Here is a 21,812-nt window from a genome sequence, read left to right on the forward strand (position 1 = left end):
TTATAGGGTTACCCTTACTCATAAGGAATAACAGCTTTCCTGAGAGCAGCGGGAAGATAAAAAGGTCAATAGCTCATATATTTTCACTATGGGACTCTGGAGACACGGCCCTTGAGCAGAGACAATAAAACATTAAATCTACCAGTACTAAAATAAAACAATGAGATATCTACAAAAACTCATTATTAGGAGTAGGAAGACAGATCCAATTGTTTATCTCATCAGTTTCTTTTTACCCCGGGTGCACCTTGTTACTTATGACTTTGCCTTTTCTAAGTAAGAAATGTGTTGTAGTTTTGCTAACCTGCACAGCGATTTAGAAATATTTCATACTCCACCTCGTCTCCATCCTGTCTATAAAGTGGGTTCTACAATCTCACTTCCTGTGATCTACAAAACTGCTTGTGAATATAACAGGCTGCGTCAGCACAGTGACCAGGAAGGGGGGGAAATACGTCATGGCACTGTACCGTAGTGGTTCACATTTGCCCGTAGCCCAACTAGATCTTAAAGTTTACATACCATCCCCTCAATATATAGTCACGTAGTCAAATAAGTAAATAGAATTGCCTTTATTTTGTTTACCGGGATTTCCTGTTTGGTTGGCTGCTGCACAAATGCTTGCCCGAGCTGCTGTTTGATTGGCTGCTGCACGAGTGCTTGCCCAAGCTGCTGTTTGATTGGCTGCTGCACGAATGCTTTCCCGAGCTGCTCTTTGATTGGATGCTGCACGAGTGCTTTACCGATCTGCTGTTTGATTGGCTGCTGCATGAGTGCTTTCCCGAGCTGCTGTTTGATTGGTTGCTGCAGGAATGCTTGCCCAAGCTGCTTCAGGGTACTGGCTTTCAAGCAGGCAGAGGTGAGGGGGCTGAATGCACCAGGTTTTATGAAGGTCAAGGTGCTGCCAGAACACTCCAGGTTGATGCTTCTGCCGGAAGCAGCAGGCGCAGGAAGGATGGCTCTTATTGGCCGAGCAGCAGCGAGAGGTCGGGAGAAGCACTTAGACTCAGCTGACTTGAGGCATGACGAAGGAGAAGTTGTCCTACAATTAGAAAAAAAAAACACTTTATAACAATGAAATAAATAAGGCACATATTTCCAGAGAAGATGGCAAAAAATACCCGGCCTGCAGCCCGAACTTCCGGGTCTCGATGAGCCGCTGACGTCACTGAAACGCAAGGTGGCTCTGAGGCTCTATTGGATAGGCGGAGGATGCGTTCTCAATACGCGCTCCGCAGATGTAAACAGTAGTGCATGCGTGTCAGCTGATTGCTGACACGCTGTGTGTTCATTGGTTTGTTTCCAAGTCTGCTTTGTTTTGATTGGTTAGTCCATGTATTTAAACCCAGAGAGCGCCCCCAAACATTGCACGTGATAGCATTAGCTGTGGCGCTCTCTTCTGATTTCATTCCTGTTGCCGATTACTGCTTGTATGCTGACCACGCTAACCTCTGATTGATTACTGTTGCCAACTTCTGCTTTGCATCCTGACCACGCTACTCTGACTCCCTGTTGGCAACTACTGCCTGCCTACTGGATTACGCTACAACACTGCCCAAACCGACTTTGGCTTCCCTCGACTACGATATCTCTAAAGGTGTTTCTGGACTGCCCTGCCATCCCGGACTCTGTGTTCCACAGTCACCTGTGGTTCATTCATCTGGACTGCATCAACTTCTAGGCCCCAGGTGACACATATATATATATATATATACACATATACATACACACACACCTAAAGGATTATTAGGAACACCTGTTCAATTTCTCATTAATGCAATTAACTAATCAACCAATCACATGGCAGTTGCTTCAATGCATTTAGGGGGGTGGTCCTGGTCAAGACAATCTCCTGAGCTCCAAATTGAATGTCAGAATGGGAAAGAAAGGTGATTTAAGCAATTTTGAGCGTGGCATGGTTGTTGGTGCCAGAGGGGCCGGTCTGAGTATTTCACAATCTGCTCAGTTACTGGGATTTTCACACACAACCATTTCTAGGGTTTACAAAGAATGGTGTGAAAAGGGAAAAACATCCAGTATGCGGCAGTCCTGTGGGCGAAAATGCCTTGTTGATGCTAGAGGTCAGAGGAGAATGGGTCGACTGATTCAAGCTGATAGAAGAGCAGCGTTGACTGAAATAACCACTCGTTACAACCGAGGTATGCAGCAAAGCATTTGTGAAGCCACAACACGCACAACCTTGAGGGGGATGGGCTACAACAGCAGAAGACCCCCACCGGGTACCACTCATCTCCACTACAAATAGGAAAAAGAGGCTACAATTTGCACGAGCTCTACAAGACTGGACAGCTGAAGACTGGAAAAATGTTGCCTGGTCTGATGAGTCTCGATAGTCAGAATTTGGGGTAAACAGAATGAGAACATGGATCCATTATGTCTTGTTACCACTGTGCAGGCTGCTGTTGGTGGTGTAATGGTGTGGGAGATGTTTTCTTGGCACACTTTAGGCCCCTTCGTGCCAATTGGGCATCATTTAAATGAAACGGGCTACCTGAGCATTGTTTCTGACCATGTCCATCCCTTTATGACCACCATGTACCCATCCTCTGATGGCTACTTCCAGCAGGATAATGCACCATGTCACAAAGCTCCAATCATTTCACATTGGTTTCTTGAACATTACAGAGAATTCACTGTACTACAATGGCCCCACAGTCACCAGATCTCCACCCAATAGAGCATCTTTGGGATGTGATGGAACGGGAGCTTCGTGCCCTGGATGTGCATCCCACAAATCTCCATCAACTGCAAGATGCTATCCTATCAATATGGGCCAACATTTCTAAAGAATGCTTTCAGCACCTTGTTGAATCAATGTCACGTAGAATGAAGGCAGTTCTGAAGGTGAAAGGGGGTGAAACATTGTATTAGTATGGTGTTCCTAATAATCCTTTAGGTGAGTGTATATAAGAGATACTTGTGAATACTGTGCCCATTGCATTTCTAGTTACAGGTTCTGTCGGTGGATTACTATCAGGGCTGTGAAGTCGGTACAAAAATCTTCCGACTCCAACTCCGACTCCTCAGTTTCTGAAACCACGACTCTGACTCCAACTCCGACTCCGGGTACCCAAAATTGCTGAGACTCCGACTCCTCGACTCCGACTCCTTAGTCTAATACTTAACAGGGCTGTGGATTTTGTACAAAAATCATGCGACTCCGACTTCTCAGTTTCTGAAACCACGACTTCGACTCCAACTCCGACTCCGGGTGCCCAAAATTGCCCCGACTCCAACTCCGACTCCACAGCCCTGATTACTATCTGTCAGTTTGTATGCTACATCTACCTGCAGGGTATATTATAGTATTGAACCAGGTAGGCGCTTTTGCAGGTGTTACGTGCTGGAGTATAGGTCAGTCATATGGGCATACAGCCTGACCTATAGTCATTGACCAGACAAGCCTGACATGGTGTTCAAATTCGGTATAACGAGTTCAGAACTCCTGAATACTGCCGAACAACACATTGGGATTATACTCACAAAATGAAAATGTTAGCAACTTTTCTTAGTTACATAAAAGAATATTTGAAAGCATTCCCAAGTGTTCCCTGTGTGTAAAATCATTTACTTCCACTGCAGAGCAGAATCTTGCTTATCTCTTGTTATCAGCAAAGGCAAAAGTTTCCCTGTGCATGTGTCTTCACTCTGCCCCCTAACTCTGCAGAACAGACACATCGCCCTGGCAACAGCTGAGTCACTTCAGCAGAAAGTGTGTTTGAGTGAGTGTGTGTGTGTGTGTGTGTGGGGGGGGGGAAGACACAGGCAGAGAGTGTCTCCTGGCTGGGGGGAGTGAAGACACAGGCAGAGAGTGTCTCCTGGCTGGGAAGGAGTGAAGACATAGGCAGAGAGTGTCTCCTGGCTGGGGGGGGGGGGAGGGAAGACACAGGCAGAGAGTGTCTCCTGACTGGGGGAGTGAAGACATAGGCAGAGAGTGTCTCCTGGCTGGGGGGGGGAGTAAAGACACAGGCAGAGAGCGTCTCCTGGCTGGGGGGGAGGAGTGAAGACACAGGCAGAGAGTGTCTCCAGGCTGGGGAGGAGTGAAGACACAAGCAGAGAGTGTCTCCTGGCTGGGGGGGAGGAGTGAAGACACAGGCAGAGAGTGTCTCCTGGCTGGGGGGGGGAGGAGTGAAGACACAGGCAGAGGGTGTCTCCTGGCTGGGGGCGGAGGAGTGAAGACACAGGCAGAGAGTGTCTCCTGGCTGGGGGGGGGGGGGGGGGGGTGACGACACAGGCAGGGAGTGTCTCCTGGCTGGGGGGGGGGGAGAAGTAAAGACACATGCAGAGAGTGTCTCCTGGCTGGGGGGGGGGGGGTGAGGACACAGGCAGAGAGTGTCTCCTGGCTGGGGAGGAGTGAAGACACAGGCAGAGAGTGTCTCCTGGCTGGGGGGGGGGGGTGAAGACACAGGCAGAGAGTGTCTCCTGGCTGGGGGGGAATGAAGACACAGGCAGAGAGTGTCTCCTGGCTGGGGGGGGGGGGGGAGGGAGTGAAGAAACAGGCAGAGAGTGTCTCCTGGCTGGCAATGATTACATTTGCCAAAAATCAGAGATGTTGTGCTTGCGCCACAAAGCCCTGCTTTGCCTGTGCTGTGTCTATCCGTTCGGATTACTAACAATTTACTATCTTTAACTCCTCTGCTTTCAGAAGGGACAACAAGATGGCAAGGTATACTTTCTATAAAAACATGCTAAAATAACAGACATGATCATTACAACTGTGTGAAGTGAGAGTGGATGAAGACAACAAGGTACTCTCTGTAGCAGTTACTCGCTGTAAAAATACACTCACTTGCAGGTAGAGATCTGTGATGTGGTTTTGGTTCCTCCAGTTGGAGGGGGTGTATCAGTTTTGTGGACATCCTCGGCTGACTTTGTGGTCTTCTCCTGATGCTTCTCTGGTGGGGCTGAGCTGCTTTCATTGTCTGTGTTAAAGTGTTCCTCAGAGATGACCACCTCTTCCCACTCCTCACCCTGGGAGGACTGAAGAAGCTGGCTGACTGCCTCGGAATTCTCCTTCTCAGTCACCTTGGACTCTCTAGCAGAAACAACTGGCCGATCCACAGCAGCGGTACTGCCTGATGGACGGACTGTGGCATTTAAAGTGGCTGGAAGTATTTGTCTTATTTCTTTCCCCTGTAAGAATTTATAGTGAAGAGTTAGAACAGAAGCCAAGATAGTAACCTAAAACCCAGATCACCCAGGCACCATGTTTTTCTCGTCCAGCGCAGTACTGACTACCAGAGACGCTTTTATTGGTGTAAAAGTCCTACAATTTGTCAATATCACAAAAATCCCTTTTAGGCTCAGTTCATACTGAAAATCGTATTTGCAAAGTGCTTTGATTTTTTTCAAAGCCATTTTTGAAGGAAAGTGCATTTTGGCAAATTACTTCAAGTCGAATCGCTTGGAAAAAATGTTGCATGTTTGCAGTTTCAATTAAATAGCAAGGCTGCTGTGGGAACACCCTTATAGGGCTATATTAACAAAGCACTTTACACATCACAAGTGGTATAAAAAGCACTCAAAAGCACTTGCAGTATGAAATCCCTAATCAGGAGCCCACCCGCCAGTCACCTCCCGTACCAAAGAATTCCGTAGCCGTATACTGCAACCCCACAGACAGGCACGTGCAGAGGGGGGTGCTCTGGGTGCCCAGGCACCCCCCTTTTTAAAATCAGTAAAAAAAGGCCCCTCTGATCGCGCAAAATAAGCCCCGCCCCCTACCGCGGTAAGCCCCTCCCACCCGCGAGAAGCTCCGCCTCCTCCTGGGGCACTTTCAGGTGAAGAGGTCTGGATAGGAATCCTAGTGTGGCATACTGACCTCACCCTCCACCTAGGACCCATACTGACCTCTACCTCCCCAAGCACCCATAGTGACTTCTTCCTCACCCACAGGGACCTCTCCATCCACCTAGCACCCACAGTGACTTCTCCCTCCCCAGCACCCACAGTGACCTCTCCATCCACCTAGCACCCACAGTGACCTCTCCCTCCACCTAGCACCCACAGTGACCTCTCCCTCCACCTAGTACCCACAGTGACCTCTCCCTCCACCTAGCACCCACAGTGACCTCTCCCTCCACCTAGCACCCACAGTGACCTCTCCCTGCACCTAGCACCCACAGTGACCTCTCCCTCCACCAGCACCCACAGTGACCTCTCCCTCCCACAGTGACCTCCCCCTGCCACAGTGACCTCTCCCTCCACCTAGCACCCACAGTGACATCTCCTTCCCCAGCACCCACAGTGACCTCTCCCTCCACCTAGCACCCACAGTGACCTCTCCCTCCACCTAGCACCCACAGTGACATCTCCTTCCCCAGCACCCACAGTGACCTCTCCCTCCACCTAGCACCCACAGTGACCTCTCCCTCCACCTAGCACCCACAGTGACCTCTCCCTCCACCTAGCACCCACAGTGACCTCTCCCTGCACCTAGCACCCACAGTGACCTCTCCCTCCACCAGCACCCACAGTGACCTCTCCCTCCCACAGTGACCTCTCCCTGCCACAGTGACCTCTCCCTCCACCTAGCACCCACAGTGACATTTCCTTCCCCAGCACCCACAGTGACCTCTCCCTCCACCTAGCACCCACAGTGACCTCTCCCTCCACCTAGCACCCACAGTGACCTCTCCCTCCACCAGCACCCACAGTGACCTCTCCCTCCCACAGTGACCTCTCCCTCCGCCTAGCACCCACAGTGACCTCTCCCTGCGCCTAGCACCCACAGTGACCTCTCCCTCCACCAGCACCCACAGTGACCTCTGCCTCCACCTAGCACCCACAGTGACCTCTCCCTCCACCTAGCACCCACAGTGACCTCTCCCTGCACCTAGCACCCACAGTGACCTCTCCCTCCACCAGCACCCACAGTGACCTCTCCCTCCCACAGTGACCTCTCCCTGCCACAGTGACCTCTCCCTCCACCTAGCACCCACAGTGACATTTCCTTCCCCAGCACCCACAGTGACCTCTCCCTCCACCTAGCACCCACAGTGACCTCTCCCTCCACCTAGCACCCACAGTGACCTCTCCCTCCACCAGCACCCACAGTGACCTCTCCCTCCCACAGTGACCTCTCCCTCCGCCTAGCACCCACAGTGACCTCTCCCTGCGCCTAGCACCCACAGTGACCTCTCCCTCCACCAGCACCCACAGTGACCTCTGCCTTCACCTAGCACCCACAGTGACCTCTCCCTGCGCCTAGCACCCACAGTGACCTCTCCCTCCACCAGCACCCACAGTGACCTCTCCATCCACCTAGCACCCACAGTGACCTCTCCCTCCACCAGCACCCACAGTGACCTCTCCCTCCCACAGTGACCTCTCCCTGCCACAGTGACCTCTCCCTCCACCTAGCACCCACAGTGACATTTCCTTCCCCAGCACCCACAGTGACCTCTCCCTCCACCTAGCACCCACAGTGACCTCTCCCTCCACCTAGCACCCACAGTGACCTCTCCCTCCACCAGCACCCACAGTGACCTCTCCCTCCCACAGTGACCTCTCCCTCCGCCTAGCACCCACAGTGACCTCTCCCTGCGCCTAGCACCCACAGTGACCTCTCCCTCCACCAGCACCCACAGTGACCTCTGCCTTCACCTAGCACCCACAGTGACCTCTCCCTGCGCCTAGCACCCACAGTGACCTCTCCCTCCACCAGCACCCACAGTGACCTCTCCATCCACCTAGCACCCACAGTGACCTCTCCCTCCACCAGCACCCACAGTGACCACTCCCTCCCACAGTGACCTCTCCATCCACCTAGCACCCACAGTGACCTCTCCTTCCACCTAGCACCCACAGTGACCTCTCCCTCCCCCAGCACCCTCAGTGACCTATCCCTCCCACAGTGACCTCTCCCTCCACCTAGCACCCACAGTGACCTCTTCCTCCACCTAGCACCCACAGTGACCTCTCCCTGCACCTAGCACCCACAGTGACCTCTCCCTCCACCAGCACCCACAGTGACCTCTCCCTCCCACAGTGACCTCTCCCTCCGACAGTGACCTCTCCCTCCACCTAGCACCCACAGTGACCTCTCCCTCCACCTAGCACCCACAGTGACCTCTCCCTCCACCTAGCACCCACAGTGACCTCTCCCTCCACCAGCACCCACAGTGACCTCTCCCTCCCACAGTGACCTCTCCCTCCACCTAGCACCCACATTGACCTCTCCCTGCGCCTAGCACCCACAGTGACCTCTCCCTCCACCAGCACCCACAGTGACCTCTGCCTCCACCTAGCACCCACAGTGACCTCTCCCTGCGTCTAGCACCCACAGTGACCTCTCCCTCCACCAGCACCCACAGTGACCTCTCCATCCACCTAGCACCCACAGTGACCTCTCCCTCCACCAGCACCCACAGTGACCACTCCCTCCCACAGTGACCTCTCCATCCACCTAGCACCCACAGTGATCTGTCCCTCCCCCAGCACCCACAGTGACCTCTCCCTCCCACAGTGACCTCTCCCTCCACCTAGCACCCACAGTGACCTCTCCCTCCCACAGTGACCTCTCCCTTCACCTACCACCCACAATCACCTCTCCCTCCCCAGCTCTATTATTATTATTATTATTATTTAGTATTTATATAGCGCCGACATATTACGCAGCGCTGTACAGTGTCTATATATATCTTGTCACTAACTGTCCCTCAAAGGAGCTCACAATCTAATCAGCTCTAGCAGTGATCCTGCCTACCCCAGCACCCACACTGACCTATCCTTCCCCCAGCACCCACAGTGGTCTTTCCCTCCCCCAGAGGCTACCCTCCTGTCCCCTGCAGCACTTACAGGGACCTCCCATCCCAAAAGCAGCGCCCACACTGATCTCTCCCAACACACAGCATCCACAACTACTCCCTCCTCCAATAACTACAATGACCTCTCCCAGCACCCACAGTGACCTCCCCTTCCTCCAGCACTCATACTGACCTCTTCCTTCCACAGAACCCACAGTGACCTACCCTTCCACCAGCACCCACACTGACCTCTACCTCCCCCAGCAACCACACTGACCTCTACCTCTCCTAGCAGCAACTATGCTATTCATAGCAGTACCCACAGTGACCGCCCACTCCCTGCACCCACCGCAATCCCACCAATATTCAGCACCCACATTACACTCAACCAGTACCCCCACTATAGCAAGCACCCAGTACTTGCACCAAGCAACTTTCACCCAATACTTATATCCGACCTCCATATGGCACTTAGTACTTGCATCATTCACCCTATAGCTGGCACCCAGTACTCACACCCACTTGGCACAGTACTTGCACATTATCTGAACTCACATAAACCAGTACTAGCACCCAAAGTACCTGCACTCAGAATCCACATGACACACAATGCCCACCCATAGCTAGCACCTAGTGCAGGCAATGCACCAAGTATTCGCACCAATGTACCTGCACCCAACACCCACATGTTTCATCTGCAGTAGTTCCAGTTGCACTAAGCCTCCACTTGGTGCCCAGCACAAACACCAAACACTCACATATGACATCCAGTACTTGCACCCAGAACTCACAAGGGCTTGAGTAACTGCAATCAACACCTACATGATGCTTGACACCAACCCATACAGCCAGAATGCACATGACACCCTGTGCCAGCACCCAGATCCCACATGGCACCCAGCTTCTGCATTTAGCACCCACATGACAACAAATACCCCACTAGCCAGCACCCATTACCCAGATGTTACCATGTACTTGCTCCCAGTACCCACTTGGCACTCAATATTTGCACCTAAGACCCACATGACACCCTATAACCCCCATAATCAACACCCACATGGCATAGTACTCACACAGCACAAAGTTCCAAAGCCATTATATGCACCTAGTACCCATCCATGGCCAGCACTCAAATAGCAACCAGTACCCACCCTTGGTCTGAACCCATATGAGACTCAGTTCTCTCCCATGGCACACATCCAGACCACACATGGCACTCCCTACTCACTCATGTCCAACACTCACATGGCTCCCTGTACCAATTAGCACTCACATGGCACCCACTATTGTTTATCGCCTTCTGCTACTCATTCAGCACCCAATATAGCATAGCATCCACTGCAAATAAACACCCAATACAAACTGGACCTTGGTACCCACAGCAGCTTGACACGTACTGTACTTTGGCACATCGGCACCCACTGCAAATTAGCACAAACTGGACCTTTGCGTCTTACCACCCACTGCATCTGTGCACCCACTGCACCTTGGCACTTACTGCAGTTTTGCATCTACTAATGCTTAGCAACCACTGCATATTGGCAACCACTGCTTCTTTGCCTGAAAAGAAGCTTGGGTGCTGATCTAGAGGGACAGAGGTCCCAGTAATGAAAGGTGAATCCATGCCTACATCAGGCTCCACTGTGCCCACTCTAATAGTGCGCACCTATGACTGCTGATTTGAGGGTGGTGGCACCAAAGAAGTTGGTTGGAAGAAGACACAAAGTCTGCCTGATACTTCTATAAAGGTGTGTGTGTGTGTGTGTGTGTGTGTGTGTGGTGGTGGTGGTGGTGGTGGTGGGGGGGGGGTTAAGACTGCCTAGTGCTTTCTGGAGAAGGGGTATTACATACACAATTTAGCACGATTTATCGATTAGGGCCCCTTTTTAAAATTTGAGCACCCCCCCTTGAGAATCCTCTGCACGGCCCTGCCCACAGAGATCTCCATCTGCGCTCCATATGTTTCCAGACCGAGCAGCGGGATGATGTAAGCCAGGCAGCAGCCATAGCCCGCTCTACAGAGCATGCTTTCACATAAGAATTATGGATAAAATGTTAACGCAATGCAGGATTTTTTACCTATGGTGAATAAAATGTAATTTATAATGTAAACAACTATATTTAGTAAAGCCTTTCCATTTTTGGTTTCAGGTTCTGGTTTTGGTCATAGGCATCATTCAGCTAAAGCATCGAAGTTCTTTCTTTTCTTTTCACTTATATTGTAGTTCTTCCAATATGTTCCTTATCCTGCTATGTTGTATAATGCAACTAAGCAGTTATAATAATTGTTAATGTACACCAATTCCATTTAATCTAAATATATATTGAAATGGTGTTAACTTTTGTAGTTCTACTAAAACATGCTCAATGGTAAAATGTAACACCGGATTAATCAAGCCTGTTTTTATACCAACTGTTTAACATCTTTGTTAACTATTTTTTCAAAATATTCAATAAAAATTCATTGTTATAAAAATGTAATTTCTAATGGTTTATTTTTGTGCACTTCATGTAGACGAAGTCATCTTTCCAGATTCTCAAGGGAGTAATACGGCTAAACTATGGAGTTGTCACAATGGCTATGCATGCCTCTTGCATTGTATCTCTGCTTGTCTATGGAGTTGTCACAATGGCCATGCATGCCTCTTGCATTGTATCTCTGCTTGTCTATGAAGTTGTCACAATGGCTATGCATGCCTTTTGCATTGTATCTCTGCTTGTCTATGGAGTTGTCACAATGGCCATGCATGCCTCTTGCATTGTATCTCTGCTTGTCTATGGAGTTGTCACAATGGCTATGCATGCCTCTTGCATTGTATCTCTGCTTGTCTATGGAGTTGTCACAATGGCCATGCATGCCTCTTGCATTGTATCTCTGCTTGTCTATGAAGTTGTCACAATGGCTATGCATGCCTCTTGCATTGTATCTCTGCTTGTCTATGGAGTTGTCACAATGGCCATGCATGCCTCTTGCATTGTATCTCTGCTTGTCTATGAAGTTGTCACAATGGCTATGCATGCCTCTTGCATTGTATCTCTGGTTGTCACAGCTGTTACTCTGAACTACAGACCCAGGGCTGTGTGGAGTCAGAGGTTTCATAAACTGATTTTTAACCCACTCTCTAGCTCTTTGTGGGCTGTGGAGTCAGACTAACTATAGATACAGCTTCAGGACACAAGGAGGCGTTCCTCACAGCTAAGCCCTGCCTTCAGCAGGCACAACATTCTGCCCTCCTTTATTGGCAGAGAGGTAAGTATAGAGTCCTGCTAAACTGAAGTCTCTCCATTCTTATAAAGAGACACAGCAGTGGCTGATGGGAAGTGATGGGTAGTCCAGAGGCATCATTGATCATCCTACACACCATAGTCCCAGCGCTGGGTGCCTCTCCGAGCATATCCTACAAGGGCTTGTCAAATGTGCTTCTCATGGCTGCGCTCCCATCCGAGAAAGAGCTCCTCTGCATTGGGCATGTGCGAGAAAGGTCCGGGCATGCCCAGTAAGATGAAGCAGCTTGTGCACGACTTTATTCCTGCATGCACAAGTGCTTCTCTGTACTGGGCATGTGTAAGAAAGTACTGCGCATGCTCAGTAAAAGAGGCTGCTTGTGCATGGCTTTATTCCTGCATGCACAAGCGCTTCAATCTACTGGGCATGTACAGACTGTATTCCAGTGAAGCTTGTTCTCACACAGGCACATTTCCTCCTCACAGTTTTGCTTTAACACAACCCTAAATTTTAGAACATAGGTGAGTGTGAAATAAAATGTTTATACTTGCCTTTGGGATCCACTTTCCTCCCAGGTACTGGTTGCATCGGGGGCAAATGGGTGGTTTGTGCCTTGTCACATAGGTAAAATTGCAGACTGGGTTTGTGCAGCTCCCGCGCCCCCTTCTGGTGTATGTGGTGGCCTGCAGGACAGAAGTGACAAGCTGCTTACCAGGTTCATTATACCCAATACTCCATCTATATTAGTGTGACCTCCAATTTCTGCCCAAAAAGAGTGATGCATAATCTACTCACAAAAGGGCCGATGGCAGAACGTAGTAGTGATGTAGTGATGGCAGGATGTAGTAGTGATGGCAGGACGTTGTAGTGATGGCAGGACGTAGTAGTGATGGCAGGACGTAGTAGTGATGGCAGGACGTAGTAGTGATGCGAAGACGTAGTAGTGATGTGGTGATGGCAGGACGTAGTAGTGATGTGGTGATGGGAGGATGTAGTAGTGATGCAGTGATGGCAGGATGTAGTAGTGATGCAGTGATGGGAGGATGTAGTAGTGATGCAGTGATGGGAGGACGTAGTAGTGATGTAGTGATGGGAGGACGTAGTACTGATGTGGCGATGGCAGGATGTAGTAGTGATGCAGTGATGGGAGGACGTAGTAGTGATGTAGTGATGGGAGGATGTAGTAGTGATGCAGTGATGGGAGGACGTAGTAGTGATGTAGTGACGGCAGGACGTAGTGGTGATGCAGTGATGGCAGGACGTAGTAGTGATGTAGTGATGGGAGGACATAGTACTGATGTGGTGATGGCAGGACGTAGTAGTGATGCAGTGATGGGTGGACGTAGTAGTGATGCAGTGATGGGAGGACGTAGTAGTGATGCAGTGATGGGAGGACGTAGTAGTGACGTAGTGATGGCAGGACGTAGTAGTGATGTGGTGATGGCAGGACGTAGTAGTGATGGCAGGATGTAGTAGTTATGCAGTGATGGCAGGATGTAGTAGTGATGCAGTGATGGCAGGATGTAGTAGTGATGCAGTGATGGCAGGACGTAGTAGTGATGCAGTGATGGCAGGACGTAGCAGTGATGCAGTGATGGGAGGATGTAGTAGTGATGCAGTGATGGGAGGATGTAGTAGTGATGTAGTGATGGGAGGACGTAGTACGGATGTGGTGATGGCAGGACGTAGTAGTGATGCAGTGATGGGAGGACGTAGTACTGATGTGGTGATGGCAGGACGTAGGAGTGATGCAGTGATGGGAGGACGTAGTACTGATGTGGTGATGGCAGGACGTAGTAGTGATGCAGTGATGGCAGGACGTAGTAGTGATGCAGTGATGGGAGGACGTAGTAGTGATGCAGTGATGGGAGGATGTAGTAGTGATGCAGTGATGGCAGGACGTAGCAGTGATGCAGTGATGGGAGGATGTAGTAGTGATGCAGTGATGGGAGGATGTAGTAGTGATGTAGTGATGGGAGGACGTAGTACGGATGTGGTGATGGCAGGACGTAGTAGTGATGCAGTGATGGGAGGACGTAGTACTGATGTGGTGATGGCAGGACGTAGGAGTGATGCAGTGATGGGAGGACGTAGTACTGATGTGGTGATGGCAGGACGTAGTAGTGATGCAGTGATGGCAGGATGTAGTAGTGATGCAGTGATGGGAGGATGTAGTAGTGATGCAGTGATGGCAGGACGTAGTGGTGATGCAGTGATGGCAGGACGTAGTGGTGATGCAGTGATGGCAGGACGTAGTAGTGATGGCAGGATGTAGTAGTTATGCAGTGATGGCAGGGTGTAGTAGTGATGCAGTGATGGCAGGATGTAGTAGTGATGCAGTGATGGGAGGACGTAGTAGTTAAGACAAGACAAGACAAATAACATTTATATTGCGCTTTTCTCCTTGCGGACTCAAAGCGCCAGAGCAGAGCAGCAGCCACTAGGGCGCGCTCTATTGGCAGTAGCAGTGTAAGGGAGACCTGTCAAAGGTCTCCTACTGAATTAGTGCTGGCTTACTGAACAGGCAGAGCCGAGATTCGAACCCTGGTCTCCTGTGTCAGAGTAGTGATGTAGTGACGGCAGGACGTAGTGGTGATGCAGTGATGGCAGGACGTAGTAGTGATGTGGTGATGGCAGGACGTAGTAGTGATGCAGTGATGGCAGGACGTAGTAGTGATGTAGCGATGGGAGGACGTAGTACTGATGTGGTGATGGCAGGACGTAGTAGTGATGCAGTGATGAGAGGACGTAGTAGTGATGCAGTGATGGGAGGACATAGTAGTGATGGCAGGATGTAGTAGTTATGCAGTGATGGCAGGACGTAGTAATGATATAGTGATGGCAGGACGTAGTAGTGATGACAGGATGTAGTAGTTATGCAGTGATGGCAGGACGTAGTAGCGATGCAGTGATGGGAGGACGAAGTAGTGATGCAGTGATGGCAGGATGTAGTAGTGATGTAGTGATGGGAGGACGTAATCACCACGATGGCAGGACGTAGTAGTGATGCAGTGATGGGAGGACGTAGTAGTTATGCAGTGATGGCAGGACGTAGTGGTGATGCAGTGATGGGAGGACGTAGTACTGATGTGGTGATGGCAGGACGTAGTAGTGATGCAGTGATGGCAGGACGTAGTAGTGATGCAGTGATGGGAGGACGAAGTAGTGATGCAGTGATGGCAGGATGTAGTAGTGATGTAGTGATGGGAGGACGTAATCACCACGATGGCAGGACGTAGTAGTGATGCAGTGATGGGAGGACGTAGTAGTTATGCAGTGATGGCAGGACGTAGTAGTGATGCAGTGATGGGAGGACGTAGTACTGATGTGGTGATGGCAGGACGTAGTAGTGATGCAGTGATGGCAGGACGTAGTGGTGATGCAGTGATGGGAGGACGTAGTACTGATGTGGTGATGGCAGGACGTAGTAGTGATGCAGTGATGGCAGGATGTAGTAGTGATGTAGTGATGGGAGGACGTAATCACCACGATGGCAGGACGTAGTAGTGATGTAGTGATGGGAGGACGTAGTAGTGATGCAGTGATGGCAGGATGTAGTAGTGATGTAGTGATGGGAGGATGTAGTAGTGATGCAGTGATGGGAGGACGTAGTAGTGATGTAGTGACGGCAGGACGTAGTGGTGATGCAGTGATGGCAGGACGTAGTAGTGATGCAGTGATGGGAGGACGTAGTAGTGATGTAATGATGGCAGGATGTAGTAGTGATGCAGTGATGGCAGGATGTAGTAGTGATGTAGTGATGGGAGGACGTAATCACCACGATGGCAGGACGTAGTAGTGATGCAGTGATGGGAGGACGTAGTAGTGATGCAGTGATGGGAGGATGTAGTAGTGATGCAGTGATGGGAGGATGTAGTAGTGATGCAGTGATGGGAGGATGTAGTAGTGATGTGGTGATGGCAGGATGTAGTAGTGATGCAGTGATGGCAGGACGTAGTAGTGATGTAGTGACGGCAGGACGTAGTGGTGATGCAGTGATGGCAGGACGTAGTAGTGATGTGGTGATGGCAGGACGTAGTAGTGATGCAGTGATGGCAGGACGTAGTAGTGATGTAGCGATGGGAGGACGTAGTACTGATGTGGTGATGGCAGGACGTAGTAGTGATGCAGTGATGAGAGGACGTAGTAGTGATGCAGTGATGGGAGGACATAGTAGTGATGGCAGGATGTAGTAGTTATGCAGTGATGGCAGGACGTAGTAATGATATAGTGATGGCAGGACGTAGTAGTGATGACAGGATGTAGTAGTTATGCAGTGATGGCAGGACGTAGTAGCGATGCAGTGATGGGAGGACGAAGTAGTGATGCAGTGATGGCAGGATGTAGTAGTGATGTAGTGATGGGAGGACGTAATCACCACGATGGCAGGACGTAGTAGTGATGCAGTGATGGGAGGACGTAGTAGTTATGCAGTGATGGCAGGACGTAGTGGTGATGCAGTGATGGGAGGACGTAGTACTGATGTGGTGATGGCAGGACGTAGTAGTGATGCAGTGATGGCAGGACGTAGTAGTGATGCAGTGATGGGAGGACGAAGTAGTGATGCAGTGATGGCAGGATGTAGTAGTGATGTAGTGATGGGAGGACGTAATCACCACGATGGCAGGACGTAGTAGTGATGCAGTGATGGGAGGACGTAGTAGTTATGCAGTGATGGCAGGACGTAGTAGTGATGCAGTGATGGGAGGACGTAGTACTGATGTGGTGATGGCAGGACGTAGTAGTGATGCAGTGATGGCAGGACGTAGTGGTGATGCAGTGATGGGAGGACGTAGTACTGATGTGGTGATGGCAGGACGTAGTAGTGATGCAGTGATGGCAGGATGTAGTAGTGATGTAGTGATGGGAGGACGTAATCACCACGATGGCAGGACGTAGTAGTGATGTAGTGATGGGAGGACGTAGTAGTGATGCAGTGATGGCAGGATGTAGTAGTGATGTAGTGATGGGAGGATGTAGTAGTGATGCAGTGATGGGAGGACGTAGTAGTGATGTAGTGACGGCAGGACGTAGTGGTGATGCAGTGATGGCAGGACGTAGTAGTGATGCAGTGATGGGAGGACGTAGTAGTGATGTAATGATGGCAGGATGTAGTAGTGATGCAGTGATGGCAGGATGTAGTAGTGATGTAGTGATGGGAGGACGTAATCACCACGATGGCAGGACGTAGTAGTGATGCAGTGATGGGAGGACGTAGTAGTGATGCAGTGATGGGAGGATGTAGTAGTGATGCAGTGATGGCAGGACGTAGTAGTGATGCAGTGATGGGAGGACGTAGTAGTGATGCAGTGATGGGAGGACGTAGTAGTGATGGCAGGATGTAGTAGTGATGGCAGGATGTAGTAGTGATGGCAGGATGTAGTAGTTATGCAGTGATGGCAGGACGCAGTAGTGATGGGAGGACGTAGTAGTGATGCAGTGATTGGAGGACGTAGTAGTGATGTGGTGATGGCAGGATGTAGTAGTGATGACAGGATGTAGTAGTTATGCAGTGATGGCCGGACATAGTAGTGATGGCAGGATGTAGTAGTGATGTAGTGATGGGAGGATGTAGTAGTGATGTGGTGATGGCAGGATGTAGTAGTGATGTGGTGATGGGAGGACGTAGTAGTGATGCAGTGATTGGAGGACGTAGTAGTGATGTGGTGATGGCAGGATGTAGTAGTGATGGCAGGATGTAGTAGTTATGCAGTGATGGCCGGACATAGTAGTGATGGCAGGATGTAGTAGTGATGTAGTGATGGGAGGACGTAGTAGTGATGTGGTGATGGCCGGACATAGTAGTGATGGCAGGATGTAGTAGTGATGTAGTGATGGGAGGATGTAGTAGTGATGCAGTGATGGGAGGACGTAGTAGTGATGTGGTGATGGCAGGATGTAGTAGTGATGTGGTGATGGCAGGATGTAGTAGTGATGTGGTGATGGCCGGACATAGTAGTGATGGCAGGATGTAGTAGTGATGCAGTGATGGGAGGATGTAGTAGTGATGCAGTGATGGGAGGATGTAGTAGTGATGCAGTGATGGGAGGACGTAGTAGTGATGTGGTGATGGCAGGATGTAGTAGTGATGTGGTGATGGCAGGATGTAGTAGTGATGTGGTGATGGCCGGACATAGTAGTGATGGCAGGATGTAGTAGTGATGTAGTGATGGGAGGATGTAGTAGTGATGCAGTGATGGCAGGATGTAGTAGTGATGTGGTGATGGCAGGATGTAGTAGTGATGTAGTGATGGGAGGATGTAGTAGTGATGTGGTGATGGCAGGATGTAGTAGTGATGTGGTGATGGGAGGACGTAGTAGTGATGCAGTGATTGGAGGACGTAGTAGTGATGTGGTGATGGCAGGATGTAGTAGTGATGGCAGGATGTAGTAGTTATGCAGTGATGGCCGGACATAGTAGTGATGGCAGGATGTAGTAGTGATGTAGTGATGGAAGGACGTAGTAGTGATGTGGTGATGGCCGGACATAGTAGTGATGGCAGGATGTAGTAGTGATGTAGTGATGGGAGGATGTAGTAGTGATGCAGTGATGGGAGGACGTAGTAGTGATGTGGTGATGGCAGGATGTAGTAGTGATGTGGTGATGGCAGGATGTAGTAGTGATGTGGTGATGGCCGGACATAGTAGTGATGGCAGGATGTAGTAGTGATGTAGTGATGGGAGGATGTAGTAGTGATGCAGTGATGGGAGGATGTAGTAGTGATGCAGTGATGGGAGGATGTAGTAGTGATGTGGTGATGGCAGGATGTAGTAGTGATGCAGTGATGGCAGGACGTAGTAGTGATGCAGTGATGGGAGGACGTAGTAGTGATGTGGTGATGGCAGGACGTAGTAGTGATGCAGTGATGGCAGGACGTAGTAGTGATGTGGTGATGGGAGAACGTAGTAGTGATGTGGTGATGTCAGGATGTAGTAGTGATGCAGTGATGGCAGGATGTAGTAGTGATGCAGTGATGGCAGGACGTAGTAGTGATGTAGTGATGGGAGGACGTAGTACTGATGTGGTGATGGGAGGACGTAGTACTGATGTGGTGATGGCAGGACGTAGTAGTGATGCAGTGATGGCAGGACGTAGTAGTGATGTGGTGATGGGAGGACGTAGTAGTGATGTGGTGATGGCAGGATGTAGTAGTGATGCAGTGATGGCAGGATGTAGTAGTGATGCAGTGATGGCAGGACGCAGTAGTGATGCAGTGATGGGAGGAACGTAGTAGTGATGTGGTGATGGCAGGACGTAGTAGTGATGCAGTGATGGCAGGACGTAGTAGTGATGTGGTGATGGGAGGACATAGTAGTGATGTGGTGATGGCAGGATGTAGTAGTGATGCAGTGATGGCCGGACATAGTAGTGATGGCAGGATGTAGTAGTGATGCAGTGATGGCAGGACGTAGTAGTGATGTGGTGATGGCAGGATGTAGTAGTGATGCAGTGATGGCAGGATGTAGTAGTGATGCAGTGATGGCAGGATGTAGTAGTGATGCAGTGATGGCCGGACATAGTAGTGATGGCAGGATGTAGTAGTGATGTGGTGATGGGAGGACATAGTAGTGATGTGGTGATGGCAGGATGTAGTAGTGATGCAGTGATGGCCGGACATAGTAGTGATGGCAGGATGTAGTAGTGATGCAGTGATGGCAGGACGTAGTAGTGATGTGGTGATGAGAGGACGTTGTAGTGATGTGGTGATGGCAGGATGTAGTAGTGATGGCAGGATGTAGTAGTGATGCAGTGATGGCCGGACATAGTAGTGATGTGGTGATGGCAGGATGTAGTAGTGATGTGGTGATGGCAGGATGTAGTAGTGATGGCAGGATGTAGTAGTGATGTGGTGATGGCAGGATGTAGTAGTGGTGTGGTGATGGCAGGATGTAGTAGTGATGTGGTGATGGGAGGACGTAGTAGTGATGTGATGATGGCAGGATGTAGTAGTGATGTGGTGATGGGAGGACGTAGTAGTGATGTGGTGATGGCAGGATGTAGTAGTGATGTGGTGATGGCAGGATTTAGTAGTGATGTGGTGATGGCAGGATGTAGTAGTGATGTGGTGATGGCAGGATGTAGTAGTGATGGCAGGATGTAGTAGTGATGCAGTGATGGCCGGACATAGTAGTGATGTGGTGATGGCAGGATGTAGTAGTGATGTGGTGATGGCAGGATGTAGTAGTGATGGCAGGATGTAGTAGTGATGTGGTGATGGCAGGATGTAGTAGTGATGGCAGGATGTAGTAGTGATGCAGTGATGGCCGGACATAGTAGTGATGTGGTGATGGCAGGATGTAGTAGTGATGTGGTGATGGCAGGATGTAGTAGTGATGGCAGGATGTAGTAGTGATGTGGTGATGGCAGGATGTAGTAGTGGTGTGGTGATGGCAGGATGTAGTAGTGATGTGGTGATGGGAGGACGTAGTAGTGATGTGGTGATGGCAGGATGTAGTAGTGATGTGGTGATGGGAGGACGTAGTAGTGATGTGGTGATGGCAGGATGTAGTAGTGATGTGGTGATGGCAGGATTTAGTAGTGATGTGGTGATGGCAGGATGTAGTAGTGATGTGGTGATGGCAGGATGTAGTAGTGATGGCCGGACGTAGTAGTGATGTGGTGATGGCAGGATGTAGTAGTTATGCGGTGATGGCCGGACGTAGTAGTGATGTGGTGATGGCCGGACGTAGTAGTGATGGCAGGATAAACATGTCATCAAGAGAGCATAAAACAAGCACAAAGGTGCCATAATGGCCTCAAATATTAACAACATGGCTAAAGGCAAAAAAGCCCCACAGGAAAATGTTCCTTAAATGACCCTCCCCATAAGGCGGGATCTTCACTGAGTTGGAGGGGGGGGAAGTCATTACGTACAGGGTGCTGCTCCTCTGCTCGTATGGGATGCCCCACCTTCTCCATTACTTACCTACAGGGTGCTGCTCCTCTGCTCCCCAGCCTGTATGGGATGCACGACCTTCTCCATTACTTACCTACAGGGTGCTGCTCCTCTTCTCCCAGCCTGTATGGGATGCACGACCTTCTCTATTACTTACCTGCAGGGTGCTGCTCCTCGGCCCGTATGGGATGCACCACCTTCTCTATTACTTACCTGCAGGGTGCTGCTCCTCTGCTCCCCGGCCTGTATGGGATGCACCACCTTCTCTATTACTTACCTACAGGGTGCTGCTCCTCTGCTCCCAGCCTGTATGGGATGCACCACCATCTCCATTACTTACCTACAGGGTGCTGCTCCTCTGCTCCCAGCCTGTATGGGATGCACCACCTTCTCTATTACTTACCTACAGGGTGCTGCTCCTCTGCTACCAGCCTGTATGGGATGCACCTCCTTCTCCATTACTTACCTACAGGGTGCTGCTCCTCTGCTCCCAGCCTGTATGGGATGCACCACCTTCTCATTACTTACCTACAGGGTGCTGCTCCTCTGCTCCCAGCCTGTATCGGATGCACCACCTTCTCCATTACTTACCTACAGGGTGCTGCTCCTCTGCTCCTAGCCTGTATCGGATGCACCACCTTCTCATTACTTACCTACAGGGTGCTGCTCCTCTGCTCCCAGCCTGTATCGGATGCACCACCTTCTCCATTACTTACCTACAGGGTGCTGCTCCTCTGCTCCCAGCCTGTATGGAATGCACCACCTTCTCCATTACTTACCTACAGGGTGCTGCTCCTCTGCTCCCAGCCTGTATGGGATGCACCACCATCTCCATTACTTACCTACAGGGTGCTGCTCCTCTGCTCCCAGCCTGTATGGGATGCACCACCATCTCCATTACTTACCTACAGGGTGCTGCTC

General features: G+C 50.4%; 1 protein-coding gene across 7 annotated transcripts in view; it reads right to left on the bottom strand.

Moving 5' to 3' along the window:
• The window catches only part of HMGXB3 (HMG-box containing 3), a 205,552-nt gene that overhangs the window by 152,738 nt on the left and 31,002 nt on the right, over positions 1-21,812 (bottom strand). For all 7 annotated transcript variants that reach the window (XM_068278426.1, XM_068278430.1, XM_068278428.1 and 4 more), the window contains exons 6-8: positions 12,546-12,677; positions 4,811-5,154; positions 586-1,042 (exon numbers count right to left, since the gene is read on the bottom strand). In XM_068278426.1, coding sequence (XP_068134527.1) covers positions 586-1,042; positions 4,811-5,154; positions 12,546-12,677 — 933 coding nt within the window. The remainder of the gene's footprint in view (positions 1-585; positions 1,043-4,810; positions 5,155-12,545; positions 12,678-21,812) is intronic.

This window comes from Hyperolius riggenbachi, chromosome 3 (assembly GCF_040937935.1).
Source record: "Hyperolius riggenbachi isolate aHypRig1 chromosome 3, aHypRig1.pri, whole genome shotgun sequence".
Lineage (NCBI taxonomy): Eukaryota > Metazoa > Chordata > Amphibia > Anura > Hyperoliidae > Hyperolius > Hyperolius riggenbachi.